The 22,367-nt window shown below is 39.8% G+C and overlaps 1 protein-coding gene across 5 annotated transcripts in view; it reads right to left on the reverse strand.

Moving 5' to 3' along the window:
* Positions 1 to 1,380: 1,380 nt before the first annotated feature.
* LOC127416658 (kielin/chordin-like protein) overlaps positions 1,381 to 22,367 on the reverse strand; it is a 77,929-nt gene continuing 56,942 nt past the window's right edge. For all 5 annotated transcript variants that reach the window (XM_051656106.1, XM_051656109.1, XM_051656108.1 and 2 more), the window contains 16 exons: positions 21,061 to 21,325; positions 20,826 to 20,908; positions 20,639 to 20,732; positions 13,984 to 14,157; positions 12,245 to 12,327; positions 12,049 to 12,169; positions 11,510 to 11,592; positions 11,318 to 11,417; positions 11,155 to 11,243; positions 10,675 to 10,950; positions 10,400 to 10,572; positions 9,552 to 9,663; positions 8,564 to 8,665; positions 4,383 to 4,547; positions 2,713 to 3,013; positions 1,381 to 1,598 (listed from right to left, as the gene is read on the reverse strand). In XM_051656106.1, the coding sequence (XP_051512066.1) occupies positions 1,381 to 1,598; positions 2,713 to 3,013; positions 4,383 to 4,547; positions 8,564 to 8,665; positions 9,552 to 9,663; positions 10,400 to 10,572; positions 10,675 to 10,950; positions 11,155 to 11,243; positions 11,318 to 11,417; positions 11,510 to 11,592; positions 12,049 to 12,169; positions 12,245 to 12,327; positions 13,984 to 14,157; positions 20,639 to 20,732; positions 20,826 to 20,908; positions 21,061 to 21,325 (2,439 nt within the window). The remainder of the gene's footprint in view (positions 1,599 to 2,712; positions 3,014 to 4,382; positions 4,548 to 8,563; positions 8,666 to 9,551; positions 9,664 to 10,399; positions 10,573 to 10,674; positions 10,951 to 11,154; positions 11,244 to 11,317; positions 11,418 to 11,509; positions 11,593 to 12,048; positions 12,170 to 12,244; positions 12,328 to 13,983; positions 14,158 to 20,638; positions 20,733 to 20,825; positions 20,909 to 21,060; positions 21,326 to 22,367) is intronic.

The following is a 22,367-nucleotide window of genomic DNA, read 5'->3' on the forward strand; positions in this document are numbered from 1 at the left end:
AGACAGACAGATAGATAGATAGATAGATAGATAGATAGATAGATAGATAGATAGATAGATAGATAGATAGATAGATGGATAGACAGACAGATAGACATACAGACAGACAGACAGATAGACAGATAGATAGATAGATGGATAGATAGACAGATAGACATACAGACAGACAGACAGACAGACAGACAGACAGACAGGCAGATAGATAGATCGTCCCTGCCTTTTCTTTGGAAAAAAGGAAAAATCGAGGTTACAGTGCACTTACAGTAGAAGTGAATGGGGCCAATATTTGGAGGGCTTAAAAAGAATATACATATAGAAATACGAAGTTTATAATTGTATAAAAGCACTTTCATTAATTCTTTGTCATTTTGGCAAAAGTTACCAGGATTACAAGGCTTATGTAATGCCATCATGGCGATGAAGTTGTAAAATTATCTATAACTTTACACAGAAAAGGTTAGTAAGTGATTTTATTGCACTAAAATGCATACTGTTTACGTCTTCTGGCTATACTTTTGAAACAGTGAGTATTTGAACATATATGGATTGGCCTTCCATTGTAAGTGCCTCACTGTAAACCACATTTTTACTTTAAAAAAATAATAATAATAAAACTAATTTGTTTTGAACCCGGAATATTCCTTTAGAAAAACAGAGATAAGTCTCTCCAGTTCAAAAATGTTTCACTCGTACAAATTCATTTCAAAATATTATATTGAAAAAGAAAAGTCCTTATTCTTGAACTTTTACAGCAATAAAAAAGTAATCCTCAAAGTCCCATGATGCTTGAAGAGGCTCTCTTCTAGTCCAGAGAGGAAAAGGAATAAGAGAGAGAAAAACTGCAGATGGTTCATTTGTTTCTTCACAGAGGAAGATCAATACATAGTTAAGAGCCATAAAGTCAGTCAGAATCACTTACAGACATTAGCACCAATAAAACAAATTGTATGCAATATACAGTGAAAGATTGTTTAAATGGTAATATCTCAAACAAGTTCTGAGCTATAAAGTTACACTTACGGTAAATGTGCGTGAAGGGCAAGCATTTTAAAGTCTACATGAAACACTGTGCGCAACTCTTTTACTTTCATAATCTGAAGTGAACTATGAGTGAAACAGGATATTAAATGTGAATTTAATGGATCATGAAAAAGTGGGTGTTCCATACCAGAACGGAGCAGAGGGGTTGAAAAGTAAACATTTTATAATAACATACACTGATTAATTGTGCACAATAAGACCAGGAATGTGCATTGAGAAAGTTAAAAGGGTCAGTTTTGATTTCATGTTTACATTGAGAGTGGAAAGAATGAGAATCAATGAGATTTAGACTTTGAAATGTTATAGAACTGATTTGGCTCCATGGGACATTTATGGGACTCAGGGGTTGCCGTGGACAATTTTAGGGCATTTTTCAGGGGCGATGCAGTGGGAGTTGTGTTCTACCAGTCCGGCTGGGCACTGGCACCCTGGCACACAGGGTTTAAAGCAGTGAGCCTCGATCACACCCAACGGGACGTCTTTATTAAAACACGTCTTAGGACATGGCGGCCCACATTCATCAAACACATAACCTCGATCCAGGGGACAACCAACAGCTGTAGAGATGAATCACAACATAACAAACTTTAATTGAAAATCAGACAAAAATACAAAATGAGGAAATCAACTACAATCCCATAAAGCACTGCGAATGAGGCAATCAAATTAAAAACGATGGAAAAATATAAAACTATTAATTAAAAGTTGTTGATTTTAAGTAAAGACACAATATATGTAAAGTATATTGCAAAAGTAGCTTGAGAGTGTAGGGAGAGCGACTCATTCGAGCGACTTGATTGTGTCATTCATGGTGCATCATGGGAGTGGGCGGTCGCTGCAGAGTTCTTTTAGTGTACTTTGTTTACTGATTGGTGGATCGTTTTACTTCAGGATCATGGGTAGCATAGTTCCTCATCAGCAATTCCACAGTTAAACATGATTTGTTTTTAATTAATATGAAATAACGCACACTTATGACTTCAACAGCATATACTGCACCGTCAATACAGTTCACCCAAAAATGAAAATTCTCTCATTGTTTACACACCCTCATGCCATCCCAGATGTGTATGACTTCCTTCTGCAGAAGACAAGAGAAGATTTTTAGAAAAAATATCTCCGCTCTGTAGGTCCAAACAATGCAAGTGAATGGTGACCAGAACTTTGTAGCTCCAAAAAGCACATAAAGGCAACAGAAGAGTAATCCATACGACTCCAGTGGTTTAATTCATATCTTCAGAAGTGATATAATAAGTGTGGGTGAGAAACAGATCAATATTTCAGTCCTTTTTACTCTAAATCTACACTTTAACTTTCACTTTCAGATGTGAAAGTGAAACTAAACAGGACCACATGTGACTTTCAGATGTAAAAGTGAAAGGGAAAGTGGAGATTTAGAGTAAAAAAAGGACTTAAATATTGTTCTGCTTCTCACCCACACTTCTGAACATATGGATTTAAACACTGGAGTTGTATGGATTACTTTTCTGCTGCCTTTATGTGATTTTTGGAGCTACAAAGTTCTGGTCACCATTCACTTGCATTGAACCTACAGAGCTGAGATATTTTTCTAAAAATCTTCATTTGTGTTCTGCAGAAGAAAGAAAGTCATACACATCTGGGAAACTATAGCAAGTTTAAAAGTATTTATCTACAGTTATTGTAACTCACCGCAGAGTGTAGGCGACCTCCACTGCAGAATAACTCCAGCTTCACGGCACTCGGACGCGTAAGCCTCCAGTGCATCACACACACACTCGTCCATGTTTGAGCCGCAGGCACACAGATCATACACACATGAAGCGAAGAACATCGCGGGCGGCACCACCTTATGGCAGTGCTCAAACACAGGCGACTTCAGCACTGCGCAGCGAGCGTTTGCTGTCTTATGGGCAGTGTAGCCTGACTCCTTACACGGGTTGATGTTCCGCGCGTCAGGACACTTAACATTAGCGAGAGATCCGCTGCCCACCTGGAAGAGGAGATACAAATTTTTACTCACAAAACCTAGTGAGCTGCCTTGCTGTCTACTGCCTACTTAGGCAGCATCCTAACTCAGATGGTACCTTGAAAGTTAATGATTTTGAATGCTCTAAATAGGCAGCAGCTTAGCGTGCCTCACAAATGACACAATGACAGCAATAACACAACACTGTAAAACAAAAATATACAGCACACAGAAATATTGGGCGGAACAGCACATTTTTACTTAGATTGAACTATTCTTGAACGAAATACTGTATATTTATTATTGACCTTTTTCTCGCTTCGTCTGCCGTCTTGGATTTTTTTTTTTTTTTTTAACAAGCTTTTTGCACTAGGTTTTGATAACGGTTGATTAACTATTAACAAGATATACCTGTAACTGCATTTTCACTTGTAGAATGTACTTGTGTCATTAACTCCTGTTTGAAACACAATTACAAATATCTACAAACATCTTTTTGATTTCGTTCTAGCTAAAATTCCAGTTACACTTACCAGCAATGTACTAGTAAGAATTATAATTACATTGTTACCAGTGCAAATGTCCATTCCTCATATCAACAATTCAATTACAACTAGTAAAAATCCACATTTTTGACGCCTGTGATATGGTTTTCACAAGTGGCATGTTATTTTCAGAAATCTGTAAGCGGACTTCAGATATCTTTAAAATGAAGCGTAATTAAATGTATCTTAAAAGGCGTTCTTAATAGTTACAATAACATTATTGAAATCTGAAATGAACATTGCCACTAATGAAAACCAAATTAAAGATAAAAAAATAAAAATTGCCGTTTTACTAGTGGTAATTCAATTGTGGATATCAGGAATGGACATTTGCACTAGTAACAATGTAATCGCTGATATCAAAAATAATTATTCTTACTAGTAAGAAGTGAATATCTGAAAAGTGTATTTGGAATTTTAACTAGTAAGAAATTAATTATAGAACAGGAACAGTGAATGACAGATCACTGTAAAATTCTTAAAGTGAAAATGCAATTACAGATATCAAAAAGTATGGCTTTTACTAGTTGAAATTCAATTTTTGATATCAAGAATAGGTATTTCTGCGAGTAATTACGTCATTTTTTAATATCAAGAATTAACGTTTTGACTAGTGCAAACATAATTGGGATTTTCACTAGCAGTTATTCCATGGCTGATCTCAAGAATTAACATTTCAACTAGTGAAAATTTACTTGCAGATTTCTATAATTGATATCCTGCACATGATTATATGTCATAAGGGCTTGCGATAGTTTCTTCTCTACTTGTGCTGTCAATAAAAATAGCCAAAACCACATATAAAGATGTTTTAGGGATGCTGCACTGGTGAAAATTGCTTCTTTCACCTTCCAGTTGTTTCCGAAGGCTGCCTCAGAGTTGGCCAGTTGTCTGTTGCGTAGTCTCATGTCGTCCTGAGGGTAGTTGTTGAAGTCCCCACACAGACCGCACATGCGCTTCTTATAGGTACCAGAAACGCTCACCTCCAGATGAGAACGTCCATTCCACAACACCTGTAGATAAACAAGTGTTTAAAAGCTGAATTGTTTGATTTCTGCATCACTAGTGTCACGTGTTTTTTTCTCCGCTTTTTTACTGTTTCAACTGCGTGTATATTACTGCGAGCACCCGTTTTCTTTCTTTTCTTTTCTTTTTCCGCTTGTCTACATCTCGCCTTTCAACTGGGTGCAGTCGTTTTCTTTATTGCATCAATCTCAAACATCTGCTGATCAGGAACCACCACAACAACAGCAAATAATTGCGTGAGGGATTCACATCGATCTCAAACCCTCACCGGTCAAGAACAACCATAACAACAACAACAACAAACAATTGCGGTAAGTCATGGCATCCGCTCATATTATTGCTTCCTGCATTGCATGCCACATGTTTACTATAGCTTTTTCCATCAGCAGTGAGGGGTTTACATGTGATATAGTTTACAGGATATAAGTTTAAGTCTTTTGAACTAATAATGCTTAATGTGACATTGTCAGATACAAATAAAAAATATCTGTCGTCTTTTGCCCATGCTACAGTATATAGATCACCCAGGCTGTATTCTGATATCCTGATTTTGCAAATTTTCTATCAGATCTAGTAGTTATTGTGGATAGAGCTTTAATTGTTGGTGACTTCAACATTCACATAGATAATGAAAATGACACATTGGGATTAACATTTATTGATATTCTCAACTCTCTTGGAGTCAGACAAAATGTGACAGGACCAACTCATCACCATAATCATACGCTAGATTTAATTCTGTCATATGGATTTAAAGTTGATAATATAGAAATTCTACCACAGAGCAATGACATCTCAGATCATTACCTCGTCTCTTGTTTACTGCGATCAGCTAATGTCACTCAATCTACACCACGCTTTTGTTCAGGTAGAACTGTTCATTCGACCACTAAACATAGCTTCACTAATAATCTTCCAGATTTATCTCATATACTCAGTAAGCCAACTTCGATTAAAGAAAATTAAAAAAAAGCCCCGCACCATGGTACAATGATCACACTCATGCTCTCAAGAGAGCAGCTCAGAAAATGGAGCACAAGTGGAAGAATACAAAATTAGAGGTATTTCACGGTGCATGGAATGATAGTGTCTGTAACTACAAACAGACACTAAAAGCTGCCAGGTCAGCATATTTAAGCAAACTCATAGAAAATAACCACAACAATCCTAGGTGTTTATTCAGTACTCTGGCTAAATTGGTTAGGAATAAATCATCGATTGAACCAGATATTCCATCGCAGCATGAGTAATGACTTTATGAATTCTTCATGAAAACTGAAATAATCAGAAATAAAATTTGAATTATGCAATCATCTGTCACAGTACCACAGAAAACATTGTCTCATAATTTTCCTCATGAGCAACTTCAATCCTTCGCTGTCATAGGTCATGAAGAGCTAACAAAACTTGTCGAAACATCAAAAGCCACAACATGTATGTTAGATCCAAAACAAAATAAGCTCTTAAAAGAGATATTCCCAGTAATCTCAGAACCTCTTCTTAATATTATTAACTCCTTGCTATCCTTAGGACATGTCCCAAGAAACTTTAAAATGGCAGTTATCAAACCTCTTATTAAGAAGCCTCAGCTTGATCCTGGAGAATTGGCTAATTATAGACCGATTTCAAATCTCCCATTTATGTAAAAAATACTAGAAAAGGTAGTGTCCTCCCAAATATGTTCATTTCTACAGAGAAATAGTATTTATGAACAATTTCAGTCAGGATTTAGGCCCCATCACAGTACAGAGACTGCACTTATCAGAGTTACAAATTACTTGCTCTTATCATCTGATCGTGGCTGCATTTCTCTTCTAGTGCTTTTAGATCTTAGTGCTGCCTTCACCATAGGTCACAACATTCTCTTGAATAGGCTTGAGAATTATGTTGGCATTTGTGGACTTGCATTAGCATGGTTTAAGTCCTATTTAACAGACCGCTACCACTTTGTCTGTGTAAACGAGGAATTGTCAAATCAAACAAAAGTAAAGTATGGAGTGCCACAGGGATCAGTTTTAGGGCCTCTGCTTTTCTCCTTATATATATGCTTCCCCTGGGAGATATTATCAGGAATCGTGGAATAAGTTTCCACTGTTATGCCGATGATACCCAACTTTATATTTAATCGAAACCCAAACAAATTTCACAATTCTCCAAATTAGAAGAGTGTTTCAATGAAATCAAAGATTGGATGGCCAGAAATTTCCTTCTACTCAATTCCGACAAAACAGAGGTACTAATTATTGGACCAAAAACCTCTAAAAAATAAGCAGCTAAAATATAATTTGACACTTGATGTATGTGCTGTTACATCGTCTTCTACAGCGAAGAACTTAGGTGTTATATTTGATACCAATCTGTCCTTTGAAAATCTAATTTCCAATGTTTGTAGAACAGCATTCTTCCACCTCAGAAATATTGCTAAATTACGACACATGCTCTCTGTTGCTGATGCCGAAAAATGAATTCATGCGTTCATGACCTCAAGATTAGATTATTGTAATGCATAACTGGAAGGATGTCCAGCAAGTTCAGTAAATAAAATTCAACTGGTTCAAAATGCAGCAGCGAGAGTGCTGACTAGAACTAAGAAATATGATCATATTAGCCCCATTTTATCATTGTTACATTGGCTAACTGTTAGATTTCGTATTAATTAAAAAGAAATGTAAATTATGTTTGTTAACTAGCTCCACAGTACTTAAGTGATCTTCTGACATGCTATATTCCATCACGTTCATTACGATCACAAAATTCTGGCCTGTTAATAGTTTCTAGAATATCAAAATCCACAAAAGGAGGTAGTTCATTTTCCTATTTGGCTCCTAAACTATGGAATAGTTTCCCTAACACTGGTCGGGACCCAGACACACTCACTCAGTTTAAGTCTAGACTAAAGACTCATCTATTTAGCCAGGTATACACCTAATTTATCCATCAACTCACAATTAGGCTGCTTTAGGTATGTCTGCCGGAACCAGAAACATGATCTATAACTCTGCATAAAATTGAATGGCATCTACGCTACTATTATTCTATTTGTTTCCCTGTCTCAACCTCGGGATTCATATCCCAATGTTACCAGAGCCAGACAGATCCACCTCCGTTCCTTCATGGTGTCGGACTCCACTGCTATGTGTCTCTGAGTTATGATGACGAAATGCAGCCGGTGCCAGCCAGACATCACATCAGTCTATTACGATGGATTTCAGAGGATGAACTGATGCCAACTCCAACCATAAGACATGGGATACATCATATGCCACTGCCTGAACCATGGATTTAGGATGGACCTCACCGAACCTCGCCGAAATGACCGGCCGGTTGAACTGCGATGCACGTCACTGATCTCTGCCTGCATCACCTTGGTGTAATGATGGACTACACTCTTGAAATGGAATATATAGACTATCAATTAATTGCCAACAGAAGCCTTCATCAGCCAACTAACAAGGACAATGCATCTATGTGAACTTCTGCAGTTAATCCAGGATGGACTTCAAAGACATTAGTCATTAATCTTAAAGTTCATAAAAAAAATCTTTGTTTAAACACTGGCCCTTAACACTTACTTAGTTTACTAATCTTAAACCATGACCTGCACTGCACATAAATAACTAATATTGGCATTATATTCATGATGTTAGTCAGAGGGGAACTGGCCCCCACAGTGAGTCTGGTTTCTCTCAAAGTTATTTTTCTCCATTAACCAACATCTTACGGAGATTTGTGTTCCTTCCCACAGTCGCCTTCGGCTTGCTCACTGGGGTTCTAAATACAATTATTATTTAATTATTTAATGATTTATTTTTATACACAGTTTAAAATCATATTTAATCAAACTACCCAATGATGACTCTAAGACTTTATAGATATTACAGTTTAATTTTCTGTTAAAGCATGATTTTCTGTAAGGCTGCTTTGAAACGATGTGTGTTGTGAAAAGTGCTATACAAATAAAAATGACTTGACTTGACTTAAAGAACATCTGAACAGACTGTACCTTCAGCCCAACATTGGTGTTGAGAAGAATGGTGTTCGTCTTACGCTCCAGGTAAACATACGGCTCTTTAAGAAATGGCAGGGAGACGGTTTGATAATCAACCTGATGGAAAAAGGAGGAAGGAAAACGTAAATATGTTAAATATTTGATACAGTTAAAAATTATAAATTCAAACACTTAACAAAAGATGGAGATGGAAAGGCCATTAATGAGCTTTAATGAGTTTTAACACTAAAGTGTAACAGTGCCCATCTACTTTTACAACCAGTTTTGCACCCAAAGTATTGTTCCCAAAGGGATTTCATAAAATCCTTCAAAAAAAGAGTTGTAAGCAATAAACCAAACCAACCAGCTCTGAGGTGAATCACAACATTACACACTTTGATTTAAGACAAAATTGTTTTTGAAAATCCAACAAAAAGACGTTTTCAATGAGGAAACATTGTGAATGATGTAATCGAAGTAAAAATGATGGGAAAATATAAAACTATTGGTTTTAAGTTCTTTATAACAAGTATAGAAACAATATATTTTAAAATTGTTGTAAAATATTCAGATATACACAAATCTATAAGTAGTTTGAGAGTGTACGGAGACCGACTCGATTGCGTCATTGGAGTGGGTGGTCGCTGCAGAGCTCTTTTGGAGTGCTTTATATGCCGCGATTCTCCGATTGGTGGATTTACCCCCTCAGAATCATGGGTAGTGTAGTTCTTTACCAGGAATTCCACAATTAAACACGATTTTTCGTGTCAAGTCAAGTTGAAATAACATGGACTGATGATTTCAACAGAAGCATATACCACTGATGTCTTTAAAGGTTTATACTGTAAGTTATCATGAATAATCAATTTGCCTATGCAGATATTTTTTCTTCCGAAACCAGATAGTTGTGCTCTATTTATTAGAAATAATACAAGCATAGAAGAGAGATCAGATTTCATTTACAAAATAGTAAACAACATTCTGTATAGAAGACAAAAATCACCTTGACGAGCCAGTCCTGAAACAGCTGTACCACAACATCACCGATATACACTGTCACCTCTTTAGTCCAAGACACTCCTTTTCGTCCTCTGTCCTCATTAGACACATGGACACTAGAAGGTACATACGATTATTGTCCATGTCACATCTTACCCCCAACATGAATAGTTCCCAGTTCCCATTTTTCTCAGTGGTGATTTCTTTAGACTCAAATTACTGTACAGTGAATTTTTTTAATTATATTAGCATTAATTAAAGAAAGTACAACAAAAATTATCATGATGTAACACTACTTTACAACTGAAATAATATACAGCATTATTTGTGCCTTACATTGATGAGAATGGGGTGGGGGAGGGGGGTTAACACTTAAATAATAATAACTACACGTATAAAGTATTAACAAAGTAGGAACATCAATTTATAAATTGTCAATTAATTATTAACTAATCCTTTACAAATACTTTATAACGTGTAGTTATTATAAAGTGTTCAATCTGCTTGAATAGGAACATACTAAGCAGAAATAAATAATTTGCTCCAGTGAACATAAACAAAAAACATCCTATTTGAATATACTCAATTAATGTATTAACAACGTAGAAACAAGGATTTATAAATAATCAATAAACTGTAAACTAATGCTTTACAAATTCGTTATACCGTGTAGTTATTATAAAGTGTTCTATACTTTCTTATTCCTTCCTTTCGATTTTAGGGTGAAATATGACCCGTGAGATTCACACAACTATAGATATGCACAGGGAAATATTCCAAGACTTTATCGTTTAAAGTTACTCCATCAAAAACAAAGTTCCTGCCCAATGAGATAGACAACATAATGAGCACCTGAAGTCTCCGCCCTTACAGTCCTCGGCCAGAACGTATGTACACGTCCCCTGGAAGTTCACCATCTTGCCATCGAATGTTCGGTAGTGAGGGTCTCCAAACACGATACAGGTGGCGGGACGAGGAATGCATCGAGGACAACACATTCCAGGAACCAGAGCTGGGGTTTCGTCCTACACACACACACACACACACACACACACACAGAGAATATCACCCACACTAACAGATACACAGACTGTTCCCGTCAAACAGTGCGTGTGTTATGATCTCACCGAGGCACACGTAAGCGCTGGGCATCTCTGGGTTTTGCAGTGCACGTCTCCAGACACACAGGTGCAGGTTGTACACTCATCCACGTCCCAGCGGTCATTGTGACTGTACAGCTGTCTCTCATACACACACAGTGGGTCTATAGTGTCTATAGTGTACACTACACCTGTAACACCTGTGCACTCATGACAGCATTTCCCAGGATTCTTCACTTTGACTGATCCATCCGGACAATCGAGAGGAGGACACTCCTGCAGATCACACTCGATATGCCCCATCTGAAACACACACACACACACATACAAATTACATTATTATGTGTCTAATATACAGTAGATCATTCGAACACTTCACAGATGAAAATGGCGGAGCGGCAACAGTTTCTAAGATTGGCCAGTAACACATAAGGCGTGGCTTAGGGAAGGGTGCATTTCTGAAAATGTCTCATGAATGATTGTGAGAGTATATGCATGTTTTCTCACATTGCAGATGCAGGTGACACACTCATTCTCCTTGTCTGTCCATCTCTGGCCATTTGGCACGCGGGTTCTGTCACCCTCTAACACACACTCTGTGAAACACATAAATGTTTTAAAGCACACATAGAGTACAACTGTTGTTTTATTTTTAATAGTTATTTTGTACCATTACAGACGGGGCAGCAGGAATCGGGGGGCATGTGCTGCTCAGTCAGGGGGCAGCTCAGAGAAGGGCATCCCCGATGGACACACGTCCACGTCAAATCCTAAAACACACACATATAAACTCCTGCAGCTCATCACTCTATGTCAGTACACATGGTGCATGGCTTTATGAAACAGTAGTGAGTCTGGATACCTTGCACTGGCAGGTAAAACATGGATCATCAGTGGCGAAAACTTCATTACCGATGAGTGTAGCTGTGCAGTTACTGAGAGGCTCTGAGAACAAACACATGCCACAGGAATGTCCAGAATGAACAATAATTAAATAATAATAATAATAGAATTAATTGTTTATTTAAATGTTTATTTTTTGTTGTTTTTGATCAACAACTGACTGTAGAGAACAGAAGAGATATTATTCATTCATTGACAAATGTGTCACGTGGATCTCGTCTTTGGACACACACAAAAGATCTCGGTGCTGAACTTCTTCTCCTCTATACACAATCACTGCTGAGTGAAATCTGAACATTTACCAGCCAGTGGCTAATCACAGACATTTTAGTCGCATAGCCCGAAAAATAGTAATTTTTCCTTTATTGTAGTAGAGGGTTGTGCATGGAGTAAAAGATCATTCGTGGGATTTAAGAATCGATATTGAGATTGTACACATGAAGATCGTGATGCATTGGAAAACTTATATTTTTACCCAGTCCTAGTGTTAATACTAACGTGCACAGACAGGGCAGCATGAATCTGAGCTGCTGTAGAAAATATTGTGTTTGGGGCAGTCCACCAGACTCGGGCACTGCTTCCTGTAACATCGCAAGTGCTGTTCCCCATCTGGCATCACCTACAACACATAAACACACATATCATAAGGCAAACAAACCAACGCTTATGCATAAAATGTTGTGTTGTGCTATACCTCACAGGTGCAGATCTGACAGGGGTCACCAGAGGGGTGAAAACTCTCTCCCGGGCCATACACACGACCTTCAGAAACACAATCTAACAGACCAACAACACACAGGAACGTATTAGACGGGAAGAACATCGACATTTTATAATTCAGATGTTAAACTACCATGTCAACAATAAGGCCTGAAGCATACACTATACAAGTACACAAACACTGATGCAAATATTTGGCCAACGCATTGCAGGCGATAGAGTTACCTTCAAATGTGTGCCATTAGTCAGTTATAAACATGTTGACAGTAAATTAACAAAAGTGCTCAAAAAGATTATCTTCAAAATGTTGCTTCAACATGACAGCAGTTGCCATGGAAAGAGTACTGAATTTAAAAGAAGACAGCTTACGATAATGCAAGCATAGGCGAGAATGCAACACATACTTGAGTCATTGAAAAATAACATTGTCTGAGGTCATAAAAACTTGAAATCTTTAAAAAATCTAGTTTAAAACACGTGTCAAGTTTGCAAAATTTAAAGATTTGAGTCCATGTTGGTTCCATACATTTTTGAAAAATATTGTATTTATAGCATTTTCTACAAAATAATTTATTTAATTGACTCTGAAAATGACAGCTTCATCATTCATTTAAAAAAACATTTTCAAACATATTTTTAAGGTGAAAAAATATTTTTATCACATATGGTGAATTTTTGAATCACAAATATCAAGACGTTTTCTTAAGATTACTTCAATTGGGGGGCCTGGGTAGCTCAATGGTAAAAGACACTGGCTACCACCCCTGGAGTTCACTAGTTCACTAAATCAAATCCCAGGGTGTGCTGAGTGACTCCAGACAGGTCTCCTAAGCAACCAAATTGACCCGGTTGCTAGGGAGGGTAGAGTCACATGGGGTAACCTCCTCGTGGTCGCTATAATGTGGTTTGTTCTCGGTGGGGCGCGTGGTGAGTTGAGCGTGGATGCCTGTGAAGCCTCCACACACGCTATGTCTCCGTGGCAACGCGCTCAACAAGCTATGTGATAAGATGCGCGGACTGACGGTCTCAGATGCGGAGGCAACTGAGATTCATCCTCCACCACCCGGCCTGAAGCGAATCACTACACAATCATGAGGACTTAAAAGCGCATTGGGAATTGGGCATTCCAAATTGGGAGAAAAAGGGGAACCCCCCCTCCCCCCGCCCCAAAAAAGATGACTTCATTTGACCTGAACAATTTTTTCTTACGCCTTTTCATAATTTTTGTTAAATATCTGACATTTTTAAAACTTCACACAGTCATGAGGATCTAAAGGGGTCCTTTCTGATTAACTTTTTATTTTTTTTGGCGGACAAAAATATTCCAAGCAACTTGGACTCTAATGCCAACATTTCTTTTTTAAGCATTTTAGCTTTCAGATATTTTTTTTTTTTTTTTACTTTAAGTCCCAAAAATTATATATATATATATATAAAACATTGAACTCAGAAATTAAAAAGATGTTCTTCATAGTAAAGATGAATTCAAGTAATTGCTTTGCGTGAATTGCATTTTTAATGTATTTTTGAATAATTTAATCGATCTGGACAAAAAATGGGAATCATGTCACCCACTTGCATTGCGTTATGAACATTCAGATTCATTCCAGCACTCAACAGTGCATACAATTTAGTTTGCAGAAGCCTTTGCATTCACATACCAGCAAAGTATGTTTAGGGTAAACAACAGTCCATTCATTGCACTTGATGTACCTGCACACACTGGGCAGCATTCACCCAGTACACTGATCTGGTTGAGACATGTGGAGAGACACTGGACCTCAGAGCATGTGGTCACTCCATCCACACACATACACGACATGCAGCGAGCACTGGGTGCAAACCAGGTACTGCCTTCAGTGTGCTCAACACCATCATATATACAACCTGAGAGAAAGAGAGCCACCCTGATGAACAGCAGTGTGAACTACACCAGTATACAGAGGTTAGCCAATCATAACAGAGCTCTATCTATGTTTAGAATCTTAAAGGTACAGTAACAAAAAGTAGCTCAACAGTAGCCTGTCAGAGAGAGGCTGGAAAATGGTAATGTAAAAATAAATTATTGCTATTTTTGTTACAATTCATTTAGTAGACACTTAAATCCAAAGCGAGGAATGCAGCACTAGAGATTCATCCTAAGCAGGCAATAACCTAGGCTATTATTATAAATAGACTTCAGGGAAATAAATAAAATACTACTAAAATGTAAATGGCCCCTTTAATGGATGTATTTACTAAAGGTAGACCGATATATCGGTTTTACCGATTAATCTGTGCTGATAGTTACCTTTTGGGAACTCAAGAAATCAACGCCGATAGTAACAATTTAATTTTGTTATTTCCCTCTGTGCTCCTCCTCTGGATTCAACAGTTCTACAGTCTTTCATTATTGACAATATTCATCCATATTTTATCCTCACTTCAATGCATATTTTGTTACTTTGATTAGATGAGTGTTAATTGAAGCATGCAATGCAATGAATAATGCGACTACTGTCTATGGAAACTTGCCCTGTCAGCACATACATCATGTCTGCAACTAACTATCTATATATATATTTGACGCATGCGATTATTTTAAAACGTTTAACGTGTTAATTTTTCTTAAACGCAATTGACCCTTCGCTCAGCTCCGTCCCCCTTGGTTACGGTCGCTTGTTCTGACAAGCTCTGCAGAACTCCCCATAGGAATGAATGGGAAAATGCAGTGAACAGCATGTTTTTGGTAAAATATTCTCATAAAACAAACTTTAATCCATAGTATACTCTTCTTGACATTTATTTAAGGCAAGGCAAGTTTATTTATATAGCACATTTCATACTAGGTGTGTGCCGCGAAACCATTAGCTGCATTCCAATCGACTGTTAGTGTCCTCCGAAGTGGACTTCACATGGTATTCTGCCATCTTAAGGGAGATTCCAATCCGAAGGGAACATTTATGTTCAGTTGGAAAGGCACTTCAAACGGCATAGGGAATAAGTGTACATCGATACATCACTTTACAGGAATCTTGCACAATGCTCAGTCAGTAAATGCTCAGTTAAACAGATGTGTTTACAGTCTGGATTTGTATGTAGCAACTGTTGGAGCACACCTGACCTCTTCAGGAAGCTGGTTCCAGCTGCAGGTGGCATAATAGCTAAACGCTGTCTCACCTTGTTTTGAGTGAACCTTTGGTATTTCTAACTGACTTGATCCTAATGATCTGAGAGGTCTGTTAGGTTTATATTCAACATGCATATCTGCAATGTATTTAGGTCCTAGGCCATTGAGCGATTTATAAACAAGTAATAGTATCTTAAAATCAATTCTAAATGTAACTGGAAGCCAATGTAAAGACCTGAAGACTGGAATGATATGCTCAGTAATTTTTTTTGTTCTGGTGAGAATCCTGGCAGCAGCATTCTGAATGAGCTGCAGGTGTCTAATAGCCTTTTTGGGAAGCCTGGTGAGGAGTCCATTGCCGTAGTCTACACTACTGGTGATTAATGCATGAACAAGGTTCTCTAAGTCTTGGCTGGATACAAAATATTTAATTCTCACTATATTTTTGAGATGATGGTAGGCTGATTTAGTTATTGCTTTGATGTGAATATAAGGTCTGCCTCCAAAATGACACCAAGATTCCTTACTTGATTTTCTGTCTTTAGACCCCTGGAGTCAAGGTATATTTTCACCTTGTGAATTTCACCTTTGTTGCCAAATGCAATGACCTCTGTCTTGTCTGTGTTTAACTGAAGGAAGTTTTGGCACATCCAACTGTCAGTTTCATCAATGCACTGGCACAGAGGGTCTATGGGGCTGTAGTCACTCGGCGATAGGGCTAGGTAGATCTGGGTGTCATCTGCAAAGCTATGGTACACAATTTGGTTCCTTTTCATAATTTGGCCTAGTGGGAGCATATACAGGTTAAACAGAAGTGGTGCAAGAATTGAGCCTTGCGGGACTCCACACGTCATGGATGTCCACTCAGATTCATAGTTGCCTATGTTCACATAGTAACCCCTCCCATCTAGACATGACCTGAACCAGCTGAGGGCCACCCCAGAGAGCCCTACCCAGTTTTCCAATCTGTCTAGGAGTATTTCGTGGTCGTCAGTGTCTAATGCAGCACTGAGATCCAATAAAACCAGCACTGATATTTTACCTGCATCAGTATTTAGCCGGATATCATTTATTATCTTTAAGAGTGCCATCTCTGTGCTGTGATGCTGTCCAAAAGCAGACTGGAAATTGTCCAAGTAGCCTAGAGTTTAAGAATTTGTTCAGCTGAATGAAAACCACCTTTTCAATGATCTTGCCTGTGAAAGGAAGATTTGAAATTGTCCTGTAGTTGTTTAATATGCCATTATCCAGATTGCTCTTTTTTTAGAAGGGGCACTTTTAACAACTGCAGTTTTCAGAGACTTTGGAAAAGTGCCTGAAAGGAGTGACGCATTCACTATCTCTAAGAGATCGGTTTCTAGACAGTTAAACACTTTTTTTGAAAAAAGATGTGGGGAGTGTGTCAAGACAGCAGGTCGATGTTTTAAGATGCTGTCCTATTTCTTCCAGGGTTTTGCCATCAATTGCCTCAAAATCAGACATACAGACTAATTTCTGAAGTTGTTGTTGTGGGTGCTGTCTAACTTCAGCAGAACATGAGGATGAGCTGATCGCCATTCTAATGTTGTTGATTTGTTTCCTGAAAAAAGATGCAAACTCGGTGCATTTGCTGTCAGAGAGCATTTCACAGGGAACCTGTGTTGGTGGGTGTAAGGGGGTTTAGTGGAAAGGAGGAGGCGAGAACCGGCTTAATAATATAAATAATAATTTAATAAACAATTTAAACAAAACACACAGCACAGCTGCCTGCAATTCTCTCTCTCTCGAACTGTCGTCCCCAGCAGCCTTTATCCCTCGCGCTCCCCATCAGGCTGATTGGGGACCGGGTGTGTCTCATTCCAGCCCGGCCCCGCCCTCCTCGGCTCTACATTCCTCCCGGCGTTGCCTCAGGCCGGGGAGCCCCCGGCATGACGTACATCCCCCCCACCCTTCCTCTCCAGGGGGGGGGCGTGCCTTATGCCCCGACTGCCGGCGGGTCCTCCCCGCCTTCCTCGACCTAGGAGGAGACAGGAGGGGAAAAAACAACACAAAATGGCGAGGGAAAGGCCAACACGGAGCGACAGAGAGAGAGAGAGGAGAGAGAGAAAAAGAAACTCACCGGTTCTCTGATGCGCCGTCGCGTGGTCCTCGATCACTACTCCACCCTCTCAGGCGGACTGCAGCCGCTCCTCCCTGTGCGGACCGGAGTCAGACCTCTGACCCCCAGCGGACAGAATGCCCCTCCGCGTTCCCGGCGTCCCGTGGGGACTCTCCTCCGCCCCTGGCAGCGGCCCTACCACTCCAGGTGGTCGGGGAGTCGCTTCCCTCCTCCCCCCGCAGACGGCGGTCTTCTCTCGACCCCTCCGCGTTCCCGGGGGACGGCAGGGCACTCCTCTGCCCCCGGCAGCGGCTCCCTCGCTCCAGGCGGTCGGGGAGTCCCGTCCCCACTCGCCTCGCGGACGGCGGCCGTTCCCCGCGTCCGGGTGGTCGGGCTACTCCGTCCCCCGTCGGACGGCAGCGGCGCTCCCCTGGGTGGATGGCAGTGTCGAGGATCCTGCGATGGGAATCCCTCCTCCTTCCCGGGTTTCGGCACCAGTGTAAGGGGGTTCAGTGGAAAGGAGGAGGCGAGAACCGGCTTAATAATATAAATAATAATTTAATAAACAATTTAAACAAAACACACAGCACAGCTGCCTGCAATTCTCTCTCTCTCGAACTGTCGTCCCCGGCCGCCTTTATCCCTCGCGCGCCCCATCAGGCTGATTGGGGACCGGGTGTGTCTCATTCCAGCCCGGCCCTGCCCTCCTCGGCTCTACAGTGGGTTAGTTAGTCTCTCTACAGAAGCAAAAAAAAGTCTGGGTGTTGTTTATGTTGCTGTCTATAATGTTGGAGAAGAAAGTCTCTCTAGCTGTGAATAGTTCCAAATAAAAAGCATGAAGGTTGTCTCTATAGGTATTGTAATGGACTTCAAGTTCTGCATTTTCTTTTCATGCTTTGCACTGTTGTTGCATTTCTCCAAGGTGCTTTACGCCTGCAAGTAATCGTCCTGGCCTTTACAGGAGCAATGTCATCCATAGCATTTTTAACTGTTGAGTTAAAGTTATCAAGGAGAACATCAACAGATTCTAAAGATAATGTATACTTGGTGTCATAGATAAAGCCTTCATAAATTAGTATTAATTTAACTAGTGTTCTCATTTATGTACTCTACCTCTTCTTGACAGAGACAGATCTAACTTCAGTGGGTGGATAAATCGGTAGATCAAAGATGGTCAAATAGCGCTACATCCTTAATAACAGTGGATGAAATGTTCAGACCACGAGGGTGTGTGGGTCCAATTACTGTACATGCTGTGTCAAGTCAAAAGGGTTTAAAACCGTTATGAGTTCTTTGGTAGTGTTGTTTTCAGGATTATCTATATGGATATTAGATAAATCCTCTGCAATAATAAAACAGTCAAATTCAAATTAAATTGCTGATAAAAGTTCTGTAAAATCATCAATAAATTTGGAAAAGTATTTTGGAGGTCTATAACTAATTATGAATAGAATGCAATGTAAGAAAGAAAAAAACACTGCGTGTAACCTGTCGAGGTACCCGGCAACACCAGTTTTTAAAAATTTTGAATTATATTGATAAAATCCAATTCAAAACTACTCAAACACACAAAGGGCAGGCCGTGGGTTTGTGGGGCCCTATGCGAAATCATGAAAATGGTCCCCCCGGTTTGAAAATTATATATATATATATATATATTAGTGAAATCCTTAATCTGGTGAATATACAGGCTATAAAAAGCTTAATTTGGTAAATACTTAAGTATAGTGGAGGCCTGGGTAGCTCAGTGGTAAAATACGCTGGCTACCACCCCTGGAGTTCGCTACATCACTAGTTCAAATTCCAGGGTGTGCTGAGTGACTCCAGCTTTTAATTTGGAACTATTCACAGCTAGAGAGACTTTCTTCTCCAACATTAGAAACAGCAACATAAACAACACCCAGACTTTTTTTGCTTCTGTAGAGAGACTATGTATGTCTGATTTTGAGGCAATTGATGGCAAAACCCTGGAAGAAATAGGACAGCATCTTAAAACATCGACCTGCTGTCTTGACACACTCCCCACATCTTTTTTCAAAAAAAGTGTTTAACTGTCTAGAAACCGATCTCTTAGAGATAGTGAATGCGTCACTCCTTTCAGGCACTTTTCCGAAGTCTCTGAAAACTGCAGTTGTTAAAAGTGCCCCTTCTAAAAAAAAGAGCAATCTGGATAATGGCATATTAAACAACTACAGGACAATTTCAAATCTTCCTTTCACAGGCAAGATCATTGAAAAGGTGGTTTTCATTCAGCTGAACAAATTCTTAAACTCAAATGGCTACTTGGACAATTTCCAGTCTGCTTTTGGACAGCATCACAGCACAGAGATGGCACTCTTAAAGATAATAAATGATATCCGGCTAAATACTGATGCAGGTAAAATATCAGTGCTGGTTTTATTGGATCTCAGTGCTGCATTAGACACTGACGACCACGAAATACTCCTAGACAGATTGGAAAACTGGGTAGGGCTCTCTGGGATGGCCCTCAACTGGTTCAGGTCATGTCCAGCCAGGTCTCCTAAGCAACCAAATTGGCCCGGTTGCTAGGGAGGGTAGATTCACATGGGGTAACCTCCTCGTGGTCACTATAATGTGGTTCGTTCTCAGTGGGGAACATGATGAGTTGAGCGTGGTTGACGCGGTGGATGGCGTGAAGCCTCCACACGCGCTATGTCTCCGTGGCAATGCGTGGGTTGACGGTCTCCGACGTGGAGGCAACTGGGATTCGTCCTCTGCCACCCGGACTGAGGCGAATCACTACGCGACCACGAGGACTTAAAAGCACATTGGGAATTGGGCATTCCAAATTGGGAGAAAAAGGGGAACCCCCCCCCCCCCAAAAAAAAAACTTAAATATAAAGTATTGTAAAAGAGCCATGTCTTCATTTCAAAATAAGAGTCCTGATATAAGTGTATTTTGGGCTTTTTTACAGTTGAAGTCCCACACAATGCACTAAATCTTTTACAAAAATTTTCTGGTTATTATTGGGATTTTGGTTGCAGAATAAACTGAATCATTTTGGACTCTTGTAGCCCCTATGTTTATGCCTGTCATAGTAAGAAATGGCTAAGAAATTTTTTTAACATTCTAAAAATCGATTTTAAAACCTGTCGGCCTTTTCCATCACCTTAGTTATCGTATTAGCAAAATTCACTATCGGTCTTCCTCTAGTATTTACCTCTGCAGCGTGGACAGCAGGAGCCAGGGTCAGTCACTTGATGCATACAGGTCAACTTAGCACAATGAGGTCGCACACAGGTCACCTCACCATCCTGAAACACACACACATAAAACACCAACCCGTTCTCTCAGCCAGAATTCAGTAGTGTTGATCATCAGATGTGTGCGCCTTGTGTGTGTCTTACCAAACAGGTGCATTTCAAGCAGGGGTCAGTGTGGAGGGTCAAGCTCTCTCCCTCGACATACTCCTCACCTTGTTGAACACACACTGTGGGGTCAAAAGGTCAAACCGGGATCAGAATGTTCATTATGAATAATAAACATCATATGCACACAGATTCACATCTAAACAGACAAGAAAGCATTTTGACAGACAATTTAAACCTTGTGCCCCATGTGTGTTCATTTATTTTCACTCACCTTTGCACTGTGGACAGCACTGTCCCGGGGGGGTGACAGGGTTTTGACAGGAAACAGCAGGACAGGCAATAGGAGTGCACATCACAGATCCTCGCAGACACACACAGCGCCTGCAGGGGTCAGAGGGCGAGTAGAACGTCTGTGTGTGTGTGTACTGCTTCTCTTCAAACAGACAGCTGTCACACACTGGACAACAATCCGCAAAATGCACCGGATGTGTGCACTGCAGAGAACAGTGATTCCTATGACATGAGACGTCTCCGTTCTACAAAACAAATTTTTTTTTTGTTACATTTCAACACTTGTTTGTGTTCTAACCACCTAAAGATGCTTTGGTCCCACTTTATATTAGGTGTCTTTAACTACTATGTACTAACATTAAAATACATACAATACAATGTATTTATTGTGTAACTACATGTTGTTCTGCAAAATTCTCATAAGATTCACATTTGCTGCTACTGAGTTTGGGGTATGGGTAGGTTTAAGAGCAGGGTTAGGGTTAATAATAATAATAATTCCTTATGTTTATATAGCGCTTTTCGGGGCACTCAAAGCACTTTACATAGTATAGGGGGAATCTCCTCAACCACCACCAGTGTGCAGCATCCACCTGGATGATGCGACGGCAGCCATAGTGCGCCAGAACAGCCACCACACACTAGCTATTGGTGGAGAGCAGAGTGATGTAGCCAATTCAGGGATGGAGATTGTTAGGAGGCCATGATAGATAGGGGCCAATGGGGGGAATTTGGCCAGGACACCGGGGTTATCCCCTACTCTTAACGAGATGTGCCCTGGGATTTTTAATGACCACAGAGAGTCAGGACCTCGGTTTAACGTCTCATCCAAAAGACGTTACTTTTTTACAGTATAGTGTTCCCATCACTATACTGGGGCTTTAGGACCCACACAGACCACAGGGTGAGCACCCCCTGCTGGACTCCCTAATACCACTTCCAGCAGCAACCGTAGTTAGGTTTAGGTTTAGGGTTTGGAGATAGGTTAACAGTGTAACTACAGAGGTCCTTAAATGCAGGTAATTGAAATGTAAGTACAGTGCAACACTTCGCAGGACATTGTATCCAATGCGTAAATACATAGTAGTGGGTTCCTAATATAAAGTGGGTCCGGTGCTTTTACAGGTATCCCAAACAAAAACTTAAACATGGTAAGTTACTACAGAGTCTGCAAAGACAACATAGTAATTATAATTACCCTTGCAAAAAAGTACTGTGATGGTAATATGGTACAGTGATGGAATCAGTTGGTAATACCATGGTACTTTATTGTATTGAATGATTACC

Source organism: Myxocyprinus asiaticus, chromosome 26, assembly GCF_019703515.2.
Source record: "Myxocyprinus asiaticus isolate MX2 ecotype Aquarium Trade chromosome 26, UBuf_Myxa_2, whole genome shotgun sequence".
Lineage (NCBI taxonomy): Eukaryota > Metazoa > Chordata > Actinopteri > Cypriniformes > Catostomidae > Myxocyprinus > Myxocyprinus asiaticus.